Source organism: Schistocerca piceifrons, chromosome 1 (assembly GCF_021461385.2).
Source record: "Schistocerca piceifrons isolate TAMUIC-IGC-003096 chromosome 1, iqSchPice1.1, whole genome shotgun sequence".
Classification (NCBI taxonomy): domain Eukaryota; kingdom Metazoa; phylum Arthropoda; class Insecta; order Orthoptera; family Acrididae; genus Schistocerca; species Schistocerca piceifrons.
The window spans coordinates 196,957,950-196,976,879 of record NC_060138.1 but is presented as its reverse complement, the minus strand read 5'-3'; the positions used below and the strand labels follow the sequence as shown (position 1 = coordinate 196,976,879).

Here is an 18,930-nt window from a genome sequence, read left to right as displayed (position 1 = left end):
GCATTTGTAGACTTAGAGAAAGCTTTTGACAATGTTGACTGAAATACTCTCTTTCAAATTCTGAAGGTGGCAGGGATAAAATAGAGGGAGCGAAAGGCTATTTACAATTTGTACAGAAACCAGAAGGCAGTTATAAGAGTCGAGGGACATGAAAGGGAAGCAGTGGTTGGGAAGGGAGTGAGACAGGATTTTAGCCTATCCCTGATGTTATTCAATCTGTATATTGAGCAAGCAGTAAGGAAAACAAAAGAAAAATTCGGAGTAGGTATTAAAATCCATGGAGAAGAAATAAAAACTTTGAGGTTCGCCGATGACATTGTAATTCTGTCAGAGACAGCAAAGGACTTGGAAGAGCAGTTGAACGGAATGGATAGTGTCTTGAAAGGAGGATAATGGAATGTAGTCGAATTAAGTCGGGCGATGCTGAGGGAATTAGATTAGGAAATGCGACACTTAAAGTGAAGCAGAGAAGATATAAAATGTAGACCGGCAATGGCAAGGAAAGCGTTTCTGAAGAAGAGAAATTTATTAACATCGAGTATAGATTTAAGTGTCAGGAAGTCGTTCCTGAAAGTATTTGTATGGAGTGTAGCCATGTATGGAAGTGAAACGTGGGCGGTAAATAGCTACAGAAGAATGCTGAAGATTATATGGGTAGATCACATAACTAATGAGGAGGTATTGAATAGAATTGGAGAGAAGGGGAGTTTGTGGCACAACTTGACTAGAAGAAGCGATCGGTTGGCAGGGCGTATTCTGAGGCATCAAGGGACCACCAATTTAGTACTGGAAGGCAGCGTGGAGGGTAAAAATCGTAGAGGGTGACCAAGAAATGAATACACTAAGCAGATTCAGTAGAATGTAGGTTGCAGTAGGAACTGGGAGATGAAAAAGCTTGCACAGGATAGAGTAGCATAGAGAGCTGCATCAAACCAGTCTCTAGACTGAAGACCACAACAACAACAACAAAGTGTATTATTGTTAAAGGAATAAAGAAGTACATTGTATTAAAGTGAAGTATTATTTATTTTGCCCGTGTAGAGCTGCTAGTCTCCCACGGGGCGCCTCCCCAGATGACGGATAGGAAAATGCTCACCAGTTATGGTGGGTATCGGGGAAATAAAATACCCGAGGTGGACTAAAACTACCGCTTACTGCCTTGTAGCGTGCTATTGGCTTATCAAAGCCTAAAGAAACAAAACCTTGAGAATAAATTACCTGGTCACCCAGGTTGGGGATTGTGCATTGAGATAGTTCCTTACTCACGCGAAAAAATTAAAGTGGAAAAAAACCTAATAATATGTTTCGCGAAAACTGGAATCTTGGACGACGAACGGACGAAGAAAATGGGAAAAATGACACTTGGATGCTGGAATGTGCAACGAATCTCCACAAAACTGAATATATTACCAACAGAACTTCACAGTTTCAAAATGGATGTTGTTGTACTCTCTGAGAACAAGAAGAAAGACAAAGGAGAAGAACTTGGTAATTACGTAGTTATCCGGAATGTGGTGTCCAAAGGGGTAATATCCAAAGCAGAAGTCTCCATTACGATAAAGAAAGCGTGGAAAAAGAAGATTACAAATTGGAAATTTATTAATTAATGTACTATTGTGGTAGAAATGACTCTATCTGCCAGGGAAGTTGTAATTATTGGTGTATATGCACCCACCAATGATTCAAGAGACCAGGAGAATGATACTTTCTGGACAATCCTTACGGAGACTATAGAAAAAAATCCTAAGGAGGAAGGAACTGATCATCATGGGGGCTATGAAGGGAAGAGTGGGGATTAGAGAATCATGTGGGAAAACATGGAGAGATAGAATATAATGACAATTTTCATATTATGACAGACCTTAGAGAAACATAGGAAAAAATTTAAAAAAAAACATAGAATTAATTTTCATAGCTTTAGAAAAAGCATATGATACTGTCAAGAGAAAACTATGTGAGGGCTGAGTTTCTCCTGGCGTATACAATTTTCAAACAACTTACGGGAATTCAGCTAGGTAATATTTACAGCGACCGCCGATATTTCGGTGGGAGTACACCCCGCCATTTTCAAGACACAATCTGTGTCTTGACAATGGAGGGATGTACTCCCGCCGAAGCCGGCCGCAGTGGACAAGTGGTTCTATACGCTTTAGTCCGCAACCGCGCTGCTGCTACGGTCGCAGGTTCGAATCCAGCGCCGGCCGCGGTGGTCTCGCGGTTCTAGGAGCGCAGTCCGGAACCGCGCGACTGCTACGGTCGCAGGTTCGAATCCTACCTCGGGCATGGATGTGTGTGATGTCTTTAGGTTAGTTAGGTTTAAGTAGTTCTAAGTTCTAGGGGACTGATGACCACAGCTGTAAAGTCCCATAGTGCTCAGAGTCATTTATCGCCATCGAATCCAGCATCGGGCATGAATGTGTGTAATGTCCTTAGGTTAGTTAGGCTTAAGTAGTTCTAAGTCTAGGGGACTGATGACCTCAGGTGTTAAGTCCCATAGTGCTCAGAGCCATTTGAAAAATTTTTGAACTCCGGCGGTCGCTGTAAATATAACCTGACTGAATTCCCGTAAGTTGTTTGAAAAGAGAAAACTACTTTCGAGAGCATTGCATATAGCAAACATAAAGGGTCCTTTAATTAAAATAATACAAAAAATATATAAAGATAACTTTTTTCAAGTGACAATTGGTAGCACACTTCCACAGAAATTTAGAACAAGCAAGGGTCTCTTACAAGGTAGCCCCATGTCACCAACATTATTTAAAATCTATGTAGGCATCAGTCTTATGACATGGTCTCGTAAATTCAATGGGATGGGGCTAGAAATTAAAGATGGAGTTTATTTACATCACCTACTATTTGCTGATAATCAAGGAGTTACAGCACAAGTTGGGGAGGATGAAAATTATACTTGTAACCAATTAGCAAAGGAATACAGAAACTGGGTAATGAAGATTAATTACCAGAAAAAATAATCCCTCAGTAATGATCCAAATGACTTATACATAGAGGGAAAGAAAATTAAGGTCAATATTTTTTGTTGTTTGGGATCCGTTTTAGAGATGGAGGGAAAATCAAAGGGATAAATTAATAACTGAATTAGCAGTGGAAGGAAGGTCACTGGGATGCACAATTCAGTCTTATGAAACAGAAATGTAATAAACCGAACCAAAAAAATCATACATAAATCGATACTAGAGAGCCTAGTTATGCATGGACCGGAAACTTGGACTACTAATCTGAAAGACATCAAAGAGCTGCAAGCAGTAGAAATTGACTTCGGAGAAGATCAGGAAGAATCTCTAGAAAAGATAAAATAAGAAAAGACGAAATAATAAAGAGGACGGAAGTAAGAGAAAAAATACGTGATGGATAGAAGGAAATTACAATGGTACGGGCATGTAAGAAAAATGGATGAAGCCAGAATTCCGAAAATGATCCTGGAATGGGAACTGGAGGGAAAGTAGGGAACGGCCTACGACCACCTGGCTCCAAAATGTGCGATTAGCAATGAGGAACAGAGAAAGAAGATATACAAGATCGAACCACCTCGAGGGACAACCTGAGGAGATAAACTAAGATCTTATGTAACAGATGTCCTTGTATTTGTTATGTTGGAGAAATACCTTTGAATAGAGAAAAATGTCAATAATAAAATAAAATTATTTATTTTGCTTAATACACTGATGGAAAAATAGCAACACAAAGCAAAAGTCCTGCGATTAAACGAAAGTTAGCAGACGTGTTTCTGCATCTGAAGGATGGTGTCCATTCAAATTTCGCACCAGTCCGATAAGAGGGGCGCTAGTAACGCCACTATGAAGGTGCAAATCAAGTTTGCTTTAAATACACGCTGTAACAGTCCTCAGCGTTAGTTATCTTTGAGATTGGACTTGGTGGGTTAGTTTTATGAATTATGCCTTTGAGGCGACAAAGGCACCGTTATCAACACCTCACTGAGTTTCAACGAGGTCTACGAGCTACAGAAGACGCAATTCAATGCTCGGGAAACCGCAGCAACCACATGAAGCTTCTTTCGGGAGAACAAACCTAACTGACGGAAAGTCCGTGACAATGGTCAAGATTGATCGGTAACACTGCGCAAGCAGAACTTCGAGAAGATGAGTCCTGGATAGAGGATCTGCTGAGAGAAATCCGCGCGCCTTAAAGAAGAGTGTGCAGCAATCCGTTGGCATCGCACGACAATTTGGCTGGGAGTGTTGGCGCGCTCCTGTAATCGAAGCTACTGGGAAGCCGCTCTGTGGGAGAGATCTGTGGTACAACTGCAAATTCGGCCGTTTCGTGAGCTCAGCAGCGTCCGCGGTGCCTTCGTCGCCCTGTGGACTCAACCAAGATGGCAGTGCAGAGAACTTCGGGGAAACGTCGATCCAGAGCTACAGAAGACGCAATCCAATGCTCGGGAAACCGCAGCAACCACATGAAGTTTCTTTCGGGAGAAAGATACTGCGATACTGCTGAAAGACTTGGCAGGAATGTAGCCGCTGTACGTGATTCCTGGCGATGGTAGTCACGAGAAGGTACTGTCGCAAGAAGCCTAGACTCCCAACGGCCATGTGGCACTACCGAGAGGGAAGGCTATTGCGTCCGTTGTGTGGCTCTGGCGCACTGTACCGCATCTGTTACAAATGGTTACTTCATGGATAGTTACGAGCCAGTCGCCCTGTGACGCGCATTCCACTGACTCGAAAACCGCCGCCATCTGCGACCTCATTGGTGTCAAGTGAGAGTTCATTGGAGGGGCAGGGGAGGTCTTGTGTTTTCCGATGAAAGATGGTTCTGACTCAGTGCCACTGACAGCCAACCATTGGATAGAAGGGTGCCAGTTGAGTGTCTTCAACCAGTCGTTATTCTAGACACACGGGATCCACAATTGGAGTTTCGGTCTGGCGTGCAGTTTCGCATGACAGCAAGAGTATTCTCGTGGTTGTCTCACGCACCCTGACTCCAAATTTGTACGTCAATCTGGTGATTTGATCTGTTGTGCTGCCGCTCGTGAAAAGCATTGAGGGGGTTATTTTACAGCGGGATAACGCTCGTCCACATCCCGCTGTTGTAACCCAATATGCTCTACAGAGTGTCCAATCGCGCACATAAGGGACATCATGGGATGACAACTCCAGCGTCATCCGTAAAAAGCGCTAACAGTCTCTGTACTGACCAACAAAGTGCAACTGGCACGGAACTCCATCCCACAAACTGATGTCCATTACCCGTACCGCATAATGCACTCATGTTTGCATGCTTGCATTCAACTTTCTGGCGTTTACACGGGATGTTAATGTATCAGCATTTCACCTTGGCAATGGCTTATCTCGCGCGTACATTAATATGTGACCTTTCAATGTTGATCAATTACATATGTTACCTTGTCTAATGTATTCCAGAAACTTCATTACTCTACATTATTTTTGATTTAGCGGTTTTTGTCTGTCAGTGTATATTATTTAAAATATATTTTTATGCTTTTATTATTATTTAATAAATAATTGCCACTGTTAATCAGCTTTACAGCATCTTTGCTGTTTGAATTAAAATAAATAAATAATATATTTTTTATTAAATTCAGATACGTTTTGTTTCTTTAGTGCAACCACTCATTATTCGCCCCAGAAAAAACCTTCTCTGCAAGTGCTGAAGGGGCGGGGATCGACAGTAAAAATGAAATTACTTGGTACGAATTGGTAAACTCACCATTTGCCGTAGTAAATATTTGTTGCCATTTTTGTGTACTGGATATTTCCGAAAGACCTTCAGAAGTATATTTGAATTTGCTTAATAATGCAATTTCCCCATAAAATCTACTTTAAACGTGCTTCATCTAGACGACGCTGTAGAAAATCATTAATCGTAGAGAGTATTTCACCGCAACGGTTTCTTTTAACTGTCGATTTTCTCGACAACGGCTGAGAAGTGCATCTTGGTGCTTTGCCACATTACACCTCTGGCCATGAGCTTTTATTGTGCGCAGTATGAATCGAATCTGAATTTCACAATTGGCGGCCTCCCCTTGTAAGTACTATGGGACTTAACATCTGAGGTCATCAGTCCCCTAGACCTAGAACTTCTTAAACCTGTCTAACCTAAGGACATCACACACATCCATGCCCGAGGCAGGATTCGAACCTGCGACCGTCCGGACTGAAGAGCCTAGAACCGCTCCGCCACAGCGGCCGGCTATCTCCTTTTTTTCTCCTTGCTCTTATTCTCTTTCACTCATGCCGTTAACTTGGAACATATCTTAAGTGTACAATCTCTTCTTCATTGCTAAAAATATTAACAAATGCCTGACTGGCGAGACTTGTATATATTTGGGCGAACACGTCCGTAAAAAGTTAGACATGTCCGACTAAAGCCAGACACCTGGCAACCATAGCTGGGAGCCCCCTCAAAGCTTTGGTTCTGAGCGTAAGATACTGCTGTCACTGAAGAGTCTTTATCACTGTATGGCTGGACAAGACAGGTGTGCCAGAGACGCAACACACAGCTGCAGGTGACACGACTTCAGCATGTTAAACATACACACTGGCTGCCAATAAAACGTAGTTTCGTAAAATTTTGCCTACAAATAACAACTGACACCCACGAAGGCGACCCTGAGGTAATCATTAATTCAAAAGGCATAATACAGGGGTTGTCCAGAAAGTTCCGATCGCTCGCGAAATGAAAACCACTGGGAAAGTCCAGTAAAGCTTTGCACAGATTTGTTGGACAGTGTCTCTCCTACGCCCGTCGATAGTGTCGCGTCGCTCTTTTCAGTTTTGAATGAACAGTGAGCCCGTAAAGATGCGTAGGGAATAGCATCTCCCGCCAAATATGAGGGCCTGGTTGGAGATTTCGCCTGTGTCATGCAGCCCACATAACAGATCTGTCGAACAGTTCCTACTTCATGCCAATTCTCGGCCGCACACTGCAGGGGCAATGAAGACGCTCCTGCAGCGCTTCTGATGAGAAGTGTTTGATCACCCACAATACAGTCCGTAATTGGCTCCCCCTGACTATCATCTCTGCTTACAAGAAAAGCTGGCTATGAAGACAAAATTTTTTCCACAGACAGCGAGCTGCAGACCAGTGCAGATAACTGGCCGAAAGCATAAGTGGCTGCTTTCTATGACCAGGATAGTCCGCAGCTCGTGGTCGTGCGGTAGCGTTCTCGCTTCCTGCGCCCGGCTTCCCGGGTTCGATTCCCGGCGGGGTCGCCGGCCGCGGTGGTCTAGCGGTTCTAGGCGCTCAGTCCGGAACCGCGGGGCTGCTACGGTCGCAGGTTCGAATCCTGCCTCGGGCATGGATGTTTGTGATGTCCTTAGGTTAGTTAGGTTTAAGTAGTTCTAAGTTCTAGGGGACTGATGACCACAGATGTTAAGTCCTATAGTGCTCAGAGCCATTTGAACCATTTTGAACCCGGTGGGGTCAGGGATTTTCTCTGCCTCGTGATGACTGGGTGTTGTGTGATGTCCTTAGGTTAGTTAGGTTTAAGTAGTTCTAAGTTCTAGGGGACTGATGACTACAGATGTTAAGTCTCATAGTGCTCAGAGCCACTTGAACCATTTTGTTCTGTCAGCTGTGAATATTAGCAGTGACGAATCCACTGGACCACAAGACCACGAGTTGTTGACGTGTATAAATACGAGGGTTGGAACTTTAATAGTATCGACTATTTATTTACAGCTCATACAAAATAGATACGTGTTTCAAAGTTTTATTGACCTTCAAAGGTCAGCATTGTGACCGTTCGCAGTGATGTGGAAGTCGTAGGATACTCTTAGCAGTGCCAGTTGTGTTGACAGTTCGAGTGGCGCTGTCTATTGCCAGACGAACTTGTAGAAGTTCTGAAGCTAAGCCGCGCGGGATTAGCAGAGTGGTCTTAGGCGCTACAGTCATAGACTGTGCGGCTGGTCCCGGTGGAGGTTCGAGTCCTCCCTCAGGCATGGGTGTGTGTGTTTTTCCTTCGGATAATTTAGGTTAAGTAGTATGTAAGCTTAGGGACTGATGACCATAGCAGTTTAGTCCCATAAGACTTCACACACATTTGAACATTTTTTTCTGAAGCTAATGCTGTGAAGTGTTTCCTTCAGTTCAGAAATCGAGTTGAACTTACGAGGGCTTAAGCCAGGGCAGTGCAGTAGGTGGTATAGCACTTAGCAGCCCCATCAGTCAAACAGATCAGTAATAGCTTGCACTGTACGTGCTTGAGCATTGTCCTGCAAAATGATGGTCAGGTCCTACAGAAAGTGTCGTCACTTCTGTCTCTATGCTGATCATTTTTGGAACACAACCTACGACCAGCAATAGACCGCGCCGCTCGAACTGTCAGCACAACTGTCACTGCTAAGAGTATCCTACGACTTCCACATCGCTGGCAACGGGTTATACACAATGCTGGTAACTACTTTGAAGGTCAGTAAAACTTTGAAACGCTTATCTGTTTTGTACGAGCTGTAAATAAATAGTTGCCACTATTAAAATTCCAACTCTTGTACTTTTGTTATGATGATTGTTGGTGAAGACACTAAAATAAAATTTGGAGTTTCTAAAATTATTACACAGCATTAAACGGACGAAGAAAGAATTCTTAGTTCGGTACAGCCCAATTATTATAGTACAGGGTGATTCAAAAAGAATACCACAACTTTAAAAATGTGTATTTAATGAAAAAAACATAATATAACCTTCTGTTGTACACCATTACAAAGAGTATTTAAAAAGGTTTTTTTTTTCACTCAAAAACAAGTTCAGAGATGTTCAATATGGCCCCCTCCAGACAATCGAGCAATATCAACCCGATACTCCAACTCGTCCCACAATCGCTGTAGCGTATCAGGCGTAACAGTTTGGATAGCTGCTGTTATTTCTCGTTTCAAATCATCAATGGTGGCTGGGAGAGGTGGCCGAAACACCATAACCTTAACATACCCCCATAAGAAAAAATCGCAGGGGGTAAGATCAGGGCTTCTTGGAGGCCAGTGATGAAGTGCTCTGTCACGGGCTGCCTGGCGGCCGATCCATCGCCTCGGGTAGTTGACGTTCAGGTACGTAGTTACAGACAGATATGTGCCAATGTGGTGGCGCTCCATCCTGCTGAAATATGAATTGTTGTGCTTCTTGTTCGAGCTGAGGGAACAGCCAATTCTCTAACATCTCCAGATACTGCAGTCCAGTTACAGTAGCACCTTCGAAGAAAAAGGGACCAAAAACTTTATTGGCTGAAATGGCACAGAAAACGCTCACCTTAGGCGAGTCACGTTCATACTGAGTTGTTTCCCGCGGATTCGTTCGAAATGCACGCTGAACAACTCTCGTCGATTCACTTCTGCCGTACTCAATAACACAAAAAGCTTTCTGTTGAGCGGTCGCCATCTTAGCATCAACTGACGCTGACGCCTAGTCAACAGCGCCTCAAGCGAACAAATGTACAACTAAATGAAACTTTATAGCTCCCTTAATTCGCCGACAGATAGTGCTTAGCTCTGCCTTTTGTCGTTGCAGAGTTTTAAATTCCCAAAGTTGTGGTATTCTTTTTGAATCACCCCGTACTTGTGAATGCAGTAACATCAGCTGGCCTCATATGTCTGCCTGTTATCCACGCCTGTGCTCACACGTCATAATCACATTGAGCCTCCCACATTCTGCACACAGAGGCACAACGTCTCTGTGTTCATTGTACACTGCTGAAATGAAGCAATTGTTGTGGGTCTTTAAGCCTCTCAGAAGCTATAATAGACGTGCAACGCTGGTGGGCTAAAATGCGACGGGATTGTGACTAATGTTAGTATTGAAATGTGAATTAAACACGATGAGGATCATATAAGCACTGTATTCATTATGCTGAATGGTAAATCTAGAACGTTTTCACAAATATGATAAAGGTCAAAAGTCGAAGAGCAAATAGTTATTTCAAGGAATAATTATATCTCCATATGTCGCTTTATATTCTTCAAATCAGTTATATTATTCAAATCAATAAATATCTTGTACAGCACGCATTATAAAATATCCTGCGTTATTCCTCAGCGATCAGGTTATCTCGATACCAAGTTTCATCAAAATCGGCTCAGCGGTTTAGACGTGAAAGTGTAACAGAGTTGCTTTTGCATTTATAATATTACTACGGATTATAATTACAATAGACATTGAATATGTTACTGCAGCTGACCCACCTAATCATTTTATTTTATACTAATTGCATATTCTACTAAAGTTCAGTTTTAATGTAATTAACAGAACTTAGCTTCACAGGGTGGATAACATAATAATAATTCTACATAGTTGATGTTCCTGAGACATACTAAGTCTCACTTTTATCTACGATAATGATGATGGCCGAAGCAGGAGACACGGGCACGAATGCTGGCACTGATACAAACTCAGTTCATTGCTTCAGCCTACATCGTTATTGCAGATAATAATACATGATCACATGATACTTTCCAGAGTCATCTCATCGAAAGATCAGTACACTGCTGTAATCACATCGGACGCGGTGTTTCCCAGACACATTTTCGTTAGACACGATAATAGGTCAAAGTCTGACTATTCGCAATCTGGTGAATAAATGGCTCTTTCACCAATTCATACTTATGATCTATCGATTTTCAGTCACTTTCATTGTCCTGCTACAAGATGTTTTCCAAGATTTCGCAGTTGAGGCATTCTTCATGTTTTTTAAGATGAGCAGTCCGTCTGTTACATGCATCGGATTTCAGCTGTTTTTACCTACTCTCTAGGAGAAAACTGGGCTGATTTGTTCTCATTTTGCTCAGATATGTCATGGCTTTGGTAGCTGGCGTGTGTTGACTGTGTCACTCACAAATAAGTTTCCCTGTAAAATTCAGCAACGTTATTGTGCTTTGCAAATGGAAACAGAGGAAGAATGGAGAATTTTATTTTAAGAGTGTGGACTGGAAGGGGTAAGTAATCGAAAAATTAGAGAGTTAACTGCGAAATAAATTCTACGGATGTAAAAGTGAACCACATCCCGAAATATAAGTGCATGTGGTGCGTATAGCTGCATGCGATCAACTAATGTGTGTATCGAAATTCAGTGGCCAAATGAAATTATGAGGAAGCACATGGAATGTCAGACTACACTGTAGAACGTGTGAGACATGAAATGATAAATACTGAATCAGGAGAGGAGGATCAGATACCATGTATGACTTCTCAGTGGAGCATATAAGGCAGAATAAAATAATTTCCGACATCTTTAAAACTTTTTTAACTTTATTTAGGTCACAGCCAGCAAAATGGTAACATATGGTTTCAATATCATTCGCATCACAGAATACTCAGATTTCTTATACTCTTATATAACAGAAATACATAGGACGAAATATCCGAACATTTATTCGGCTCAGTATAACGTAACAGCATTACACAATCGCTTGTACTACACACATAACGGTGACGTTCTTCTTCTTTACAAAAGAAAAAAAAGAAGAGCAGATGTATCTAGAACGTTAACTACTGCGTATTTCTGTAGCAGAAAGTATTTAACTATAAGGAATTCTCCACGATTACAACATACAAAAATCTCGTTAATACAAAATAACTTTGATTGGAACTATTTAACCCCATTTTTCTGGTGAGTCTTCAGAGGTCTGTATTTGGCTGCTTACAAGGTTAATTGTTATGAAATTGCCTTATAAATGCAATCTATACGAATATTTCAGGAATATAAACTAAAACTACTTTCGTCAATAAATTTAAGCGTCTTTAGTGGTCCCATACAGGCCACTGTAAATAGGTAAGGACTGCTGCTCATTTAGCTGTCAGAAAGTAGTCAGTACGAAAGTCTTTCACGTATGAAGTTTCCGTCTATGTTGGGTACCATACGGAAGTCGGGCAGTCTTGAAGAGATAGAACGCTCAGGGCGCGACTTGGAAGAGCCGCCAATAGATGGCAACAGCGGCAACTGAGGCGGCCGCGACCGCAGCGCTGGTAGTTCGATGCGCGGCCGCCGCGCCGAGCGCCCTCAGCACCTCTATCATCGCCTCGTCGTGCTGGTCCGCGAAGGAGCGCGCCGGCTTGGCCGCTGGCGCGACGGCGACCGGCTGCGGGGCGCCGACGTCGGTCTCGTCCTCGCCGCTTGGGTCGGCAAGCACCCACGTGCGGCCCACCAGGAGCACTGCTGAGCGGCCGGGGAGCCACAGGCGACCCAGGGGCACGCGAGTCCTGCACCACAACACCAGTCTCACTCACTCCACCACGATTACTTCCACATGAACACAAAGCCAGGGCTTACAACGCCTTGAGCATATAGTCTTAGAAGCAGGGCTTTTTTTCTAAGAAAAATGTTTGAGGGTACTGCGACATTGTATATAATGCAGCAAAAATTACTTATAACTGAAGCATGGGATACCACCCGTCTGATTTTAGCCATGAAATAATCAACATGTCGAACTGGAAAAAAAAAGACTGGTATCGGACTCTTCAGTTGACTTTCAGCTCAAAGGAAGCAGGCGATACCGAGAAACACCCAAACATACAAGAGAATGTGGTATCGAACAAAACAGTTTATTTCACCTCAAATGAAGCATGCGATTCCCACCAGCCCCTGAAGAATAAAAGAAAATGGTATCGCACAATTCAATTGACCTATAATACACTTTAAATGAAACAGGTGAGTCCAATCAGCCCTCCGACATACAAAACAATACGAGGAAATATTACCGAACACATATTTTAACCTATAAAACACCACTAAAAGACACAATACAACAAAAACCATTCACACCTATCATCAACAACACTAGAAACTACACTACAAAAATCTTTTGTAACCTTGTTTGGCTCCCTAAATGGCATAGATGATGGGTGGTACACTGTGCTTCAACTGACCCAATTTTTAATACAGCTGAAAATTTATTTAACTATAAGACTACAGTGTAACATTAATCGCATCGCTTTTTCCACCAAGAACTGCACTGGTATCGTTCGTATTGCAATTACCAACACGAAAAAATGAAATAAAAAATCTACGTCCGCGAAATAAATCTTTGGCACTCTTCCAAGTCCTCAGCATCGTAAAAAAAATTACTTTTTTGACGAAAAAGTTTAGGGCTACGCGTCCCCCAGCGTTCCCCCTGAAAAACAGCACTGTTTAGAAGTATCTACACTCTAAGGCAAAAAGAAAAAAAGAAAACGACGAACCACGAAGGAATTGTCCGAATCGGACGGAAATCGGTAGATGTGAAAACAGAACGATTTGCTCAAAACAAAAAGCTTCACAAATTGAGCAAGTCAGCAACGCGCTGGCCCATCTCTGGCCCTCATACATGCAGTTATTCGGCTTGGCGTGGATTGATAGAAAATATTGCAACTCTATTTCATGTTTCCTTTTCTTTGGTGTGTTGGAGCTGCAATATTTACGTTGTTCAAAGTACAGTGTCCGAAGGAATAGGAATAGTTATAACGAGTAAAATGTAAAAGACGTACGGAAGTCCCTCCGCAACGGAAGTAGTTCGGTGCGATGTAAAAGGTTGTTTTGGCGGTCGAACTGGGCGGCTACTTGGTGGGAACGGTACGCAGTCAGTGGCACCCTACACATCTACGGTGCCAATGCAAGGAACTGGAAGGCGCTTTGCAAGGAATTTTGCCTCGAATGTGGATTTGGCTGTTGCATGGTACTCTCGACAATAAGAAATGGCACTAACACATTAAAAATTCGTCGCCAAGAAGACATTGTATAGAGCATTGAAACATCAAGAGCCATGAGTACAGTTAGCCACTGCTCCACCAACTTGGTTCATACAGATATGTATCAGAGAATGAACCAGTTAATTTTTTATATCGATTACTAGTATGTGCATAATTGGTAACTACTGCTACCCATAGCTCAGAATGCCCTGTCTCCGTTTGTATCCACTGCGCTATTCAAAGGGAATGCTAATGAATCATCCAAGTGCTATAAACCTGGCTTTAGAACCATAGCTTTAATCCTGATCATGAACCTATGCAGGATCCCCTCATAAGTGTTTATAAAACCGAGTATCCTGTTTCAAGTGAACTAGTGATGTATTCATGTTTGTCAAATGTGCAAGGATTGGCAAAAGTTGAAATTAGTTAGAATTTTGCATAAGTACTATTAATCTATTGCAAAGTATCGTTTTGCAAAAATGTAATACCAGACTGTGTAAATGTTACTGTCTAAAATACCTTCTTTACAGGTGATGAAAATGGCACATAAGTTAAACTTATTTGAAACATAATTTCACCTTGATTACCATCATGGACGATTTATTTGAATCCAACTGAGCTCACTGTTGAAGAATTTGTCTTGAAAAGTAAAAACATAAACAAGTGAAGCTAAGAATTAACTTTAGTTGAATTAAATTTTGCTACTGTAAGAATCAAAGAGCTTGAATAGTGACACTATACCAGTTCATGGGTCCCCACTATATTCTTGTCCTGTTAGAAAGATAACTGGAACAGTACTGCTACTAAGGGAAACAAATATAAGCAGAGGGATATGAACAGTGTAATTATTATATGATTTATCTCTATTTGTGGTTTATACCTGCCAGTTCCCCCCATGAACCACGGACCTTGCCGTTGGTGGGGAGGCGTGCATGCCTCTGATTGCTGAGGGAATTAGATTAGGAAATCAGACACTTAAAGTAGTAAAGGAGTTTTGCTATTTGGGGAGCAAAATAACTGATGATATTCGAAGTACAGTGGATATAAATTGTAGACTGGCAATGGCAAGGAAAGCGTTTCTGAAGAAGAGAAATTTGTTAACATCGAGTATAGATTTAAGTGTCAGGAAGTCGTTTCTGAAAGTATTTGTGTGGAGTGTAGCCACGTATGGAAGTGAAACATAGACGATAAATAGTTTGGACAATAAGAGAATAGAAGCTTTCGAAATGTGGTGCTACAGAAGAATGCTGAAGATTAGATGGATAGATCACATAACTAACGAGGAGGTATTGAATATAATTGGGGAGAAGAGGAGTTTGTGGCACAACTTGACTAGAAGAAGGGATCGGTTGGTAGTACATGTCCTGAGGCATCAAGGGAACAATTTAGTATTGGAGTGCAGCGTGGAGGGTAAAAATCGTAGAGGGAGACCAAGAGATGAATACACTAAGCAGATTCAGAAGGATGTAGGCTGCAATAGGTACTGGGAGATGAAGGAGCTTGCACAGGATAGAGTAGCATGGAGAGCTGCATCAAACCAGTCTCAGGACTGAAGACCACAACAACAACAACAACAACATGCCAGTTCAGACAGGGGCCTCTCAGGTCGATATTTAGTTCTGCACTTCCTGCATTAACATTTCAGTACTGTTTCAAGTAACAGTACTGAGTGTAGCTCTTATTAGTGTGAGTTTGGTACGATTTTGCTTTCTATTGATTACTAGTATGTTCATAATTGGTAACTACTGCTACCCACAGCTGAGAGTGCCTTACGTCCGTTTGTATCCTCTGTGCTTTTCAAAGGGAATACTAATGAAAGTTCAATAACTGATACTCAATTTTCTTAAACATATATTTCCCATTTAATGTGCCTAATTAGACTGCCAACCGTTCATTTTCCATTCCTTTATGAATTTTACTACTTTCATTAACCCCAAAATTAAAGTCTGTTTAGTTTTTCTGTTAATTGAACTCTATTCAAACACATAGCCCGACACCTTCATCCATTAGACACTAGCACTGTCAAAACTCAAAATCCTCCCAGAGGGTAACAATAGCTTATGTCACGGCAGGCTAGTGTTATAAGCTGTCGTGGCTACGTGCAGACAAATGCTGAGATTTCCGTACTCTCTCTCTCATCTACTGTCTTATCAATGTGCACTGTTCGACGTATCTCCCCATGACCTTCACGCTCTTGCCTGAACAACATGGCACGGACACCCGTTCCCATTAGACCAAAATCCTTTATGACCCGCTCCATCAATCAGCCGCTCTCTCGAAGTCCTTTTCGTTAGCAGGAAGCAGACTTTGGAATGATGTTCCTGATTATGTTACACAACTGAATAACATCTCCATGCTCAAATGACAGTTAATGATACACTCGTACCTGCAGAAGCAACAATAGCGTCTATCTTTGTCCCCGAATTCACTCGTTACCCCAATACATCCTTCTTTCCTACCCCTATTTCACATTGCTCTTTGCTGGTGCAGACTACCTACATTCTTTGCCTCAGAACTCGCTGTGTCAGAAGTAAGAAAATACACTTTCCAGCGGAGTGTGTGGTGATATGAAGTTTCCTGGTAGAATAAAGATGTGTGCTGGACACAGACTCGAACTTGGGACCTTTGCCGTTAGCGGGTAAGTGCTCTACCAACTGAGCTACCCAGTCACGACATACGACTCCTACTCACGGCTTTATTTCCGCCAGTACCTCATTTTTTAGGTTCCAAACTTCAGAACAGCTCTCCTGCGAAACTCGCAAGACTAGCACTTCTGTAAGAAAGGATATTGCGGAGGTATGGCTTAGCTACAGCCTAGGCGCAGTTTCCAAAATAAGGCAAGGTGTGGGTGCAACTCTAGATCCGGCACACGGATTTTACATCTACATCTACATTTATACTCCGCAAGCCACCCAACGGTTTGTGGCGGAGGGCACTTTACGTACCACTGTCATTACCTCCCTTTCCTGTTCCAGTCGCGTACGGTTCGCGGGAAGAACGACTGTCTGAAAGCCTCCGTGCGCGCTCTAATCTCTCTAATTTTACATTCGTGATCTCCTCGGGAGGTATAAGCAGGGGGAAGCAATATATTCGATATTTTAGCTGCCAGGAACTTTAAAAGTACACTTTATTGCTTCCATTATCACTGTTATCATTATTACTAATATTATAAAGGCAGCAGTAGAAGAGTAGCACTATTACTACTACAATTAACTACATTGGTTGAATAAAATGTTCTCGGGTTTCCAACCGCGTCAATTGCTTAAAAGTACATGAGCTTTCGGCCACGCACTCCTTGGCCATTGTCAAGTGTTATGACTGCCAGTGGGCTGTTGGTGCGCCCTTATATACGCTAGCTGCCGGCTGTGACGTCACTGGTGCCCGTCACATTGCCATATATGGGCATGTTTTGAGTCGGCGATCGATGTGCCCTCTTCAACCGCGCGATCGCTGGATCCCACGAAGTGCTGAGCTGTAAGCCACCGTCTCTATGCAGGGTGTTTGCGGTAATTTTTATTTCAATAGCTTCCTTTATTAAACTGTCCCAGAAGCCGTTAGTACGAGCCACGACAGAGGTATCGTCAAATTTTATGTGGTGACCGTTTTCTAACGCATGCTCAGTTAACGCAGATTTCTCTGGATAGCGTAGGCGATAATACCTCTCATGCTCTTTCCTGCGTTGTTACACAGTGCGCACTGTTTGCCCGATGTACTTCTGGCCACTATTGAAATAAAAATTACCGCAAACACCCTGAATAGAGACGGTGGCTTACAGCTCAGCGCTGCGTGGGATCCATCGATCGCGCGGTTGAAGAGGTCACATCGAACGCCGACTCAAAAGAATGTTCAAATGTGTGTGAAATCTTATTGGGCTTAACTGCTACGGTCATCAGTCCCTAAGCTTACACACTACTTAACCTAAATTATCCTAAGGGCAAACACACACACCCATGCCCGAGGGAGGACTCGAACCTCCGCCGGGACCAGCCGCACAGTCCATGACTGCAGCTCCTCAGACCGCTCGGCTAATCCCGCGCGCCACGCCGACTCAAAACATGCCCATATATGGCAATGTCACGGGCACCAGTGACGTCACAGCCGACAGATAGCGTATATAAGGGCGCACCAACAGCCCACTGGCAGTCATAACACTTGACAATGGCCAAGGAGTCCTTGGCCCAAAGCAATTGACGCGGTTGGAAACCCGAGAACATTTTATTCAATGTTATCACCGCGAGACTCTGCATTCATACAACTTTATTGGTTGTTTGTCAGGACTGTTTTTCGCAATCTCTGTATATACACTCACTATTATATCACTTATGTTAGTACTATCTAATTGCTGTCATATTAAAACCATTTTCATTCCTTAGATATATCTGATGTCAAAAATAAAAGTACTGTGTGTGTGAAACGCTGGTCCGATGTAAGAGAGGGCCCGAAGGCCCTAATCTAAGGGATTAAATAAATGCAGAAATACATCAGCAAAATAAATGATAAACAATCAATTACGTTGCGTGCGTGTTGAGTAAAATTGTGCTCGACAAATCGCAGTGGCGTGGTTCAGTGTTGCCGGTCTTTCGCATCCAGCCACGCCTAACGGGTCACTGCACCTCCCCCTCCCCCGCTGTCTCACCCACTCCCCCGCAACGAACTTGTGACATCACACTCGTCGGCTTGTCCCGTACACATTGCGAACTCTCGGCTATGTGCAGGGCCCACGGGAAATTAATATGTAATTGAAAACGTACCAACTAAAGGTCTTAACTTTGTCGTGCGCTATCAAGAGCTTGCATGCGTTTAAAGGAGTAGCCACGAATTATTAAACTTGCCTGAAACAGATAACTCACTTTCAGCTAGAGAGGGCTGCTGGCGCGTAAGATCTACAGTGTCACGTGTTATGACGTACGCGTCATTGCCTGTCTCTTTCGTCGGCCTAGCTCTGCATGAATTACATAACAAAGTGTAGTGAAGATCCATCCGCTGCGTTTATGTCTGAGAAACAGGGATGGAGAAGTAGCAATAACGTACACTCCAATTCTTTCATAAGTGGAGCACTGTCACATGCTAGACATCTGAACATCAGTGCGTGGCACCATTCACGTTGTAACCTACATGAATCTATGTTTTGTCTGAATAAACCACTGGCCGCTTGCATTCTGCTTCTTAATTTTTTGTTTTATTGAGTTCCACGGTATGCTTTGTTTGAAGCTATGTCGTCTCATTCGCATAAGATAACACGTTTATTCTGGCATCTTTTGGAACCAAATCCTATAGACA

At 42.7% G+C, this 18,930-nt stretch overlaps 1 protein-coding gene across 10 annotated transcripts in view; it reads right to left on the bottom strand.

Annotated features, from left to right (window-relative positions):
- Positions 1 to 11,215: 11,215 nt before the first annotated feature.
- The window catches only part of LOC124716572, a 214,865-nt gene continuing 207,150 nt past the window's right edge, over positions 11,216 to 18,930 (bottom strand). For all 10 annotated transcript variants that reach the window (XM_047243201.1, XM_047243192.1, XM_047243194.1 and 7 more), the window contains one exon: positions 11,216 to 12,186. In XM_047243201.1, the coding sequence (XP_047099157.1) occupies positions 11,880 to 12,186 (307 nt within the window). In that variant the 3' untranslated portion in view covers positions 11,216 to 11,879. The remainder of the gene's footprint in view (positions 12,187 to 18,930) is intronic.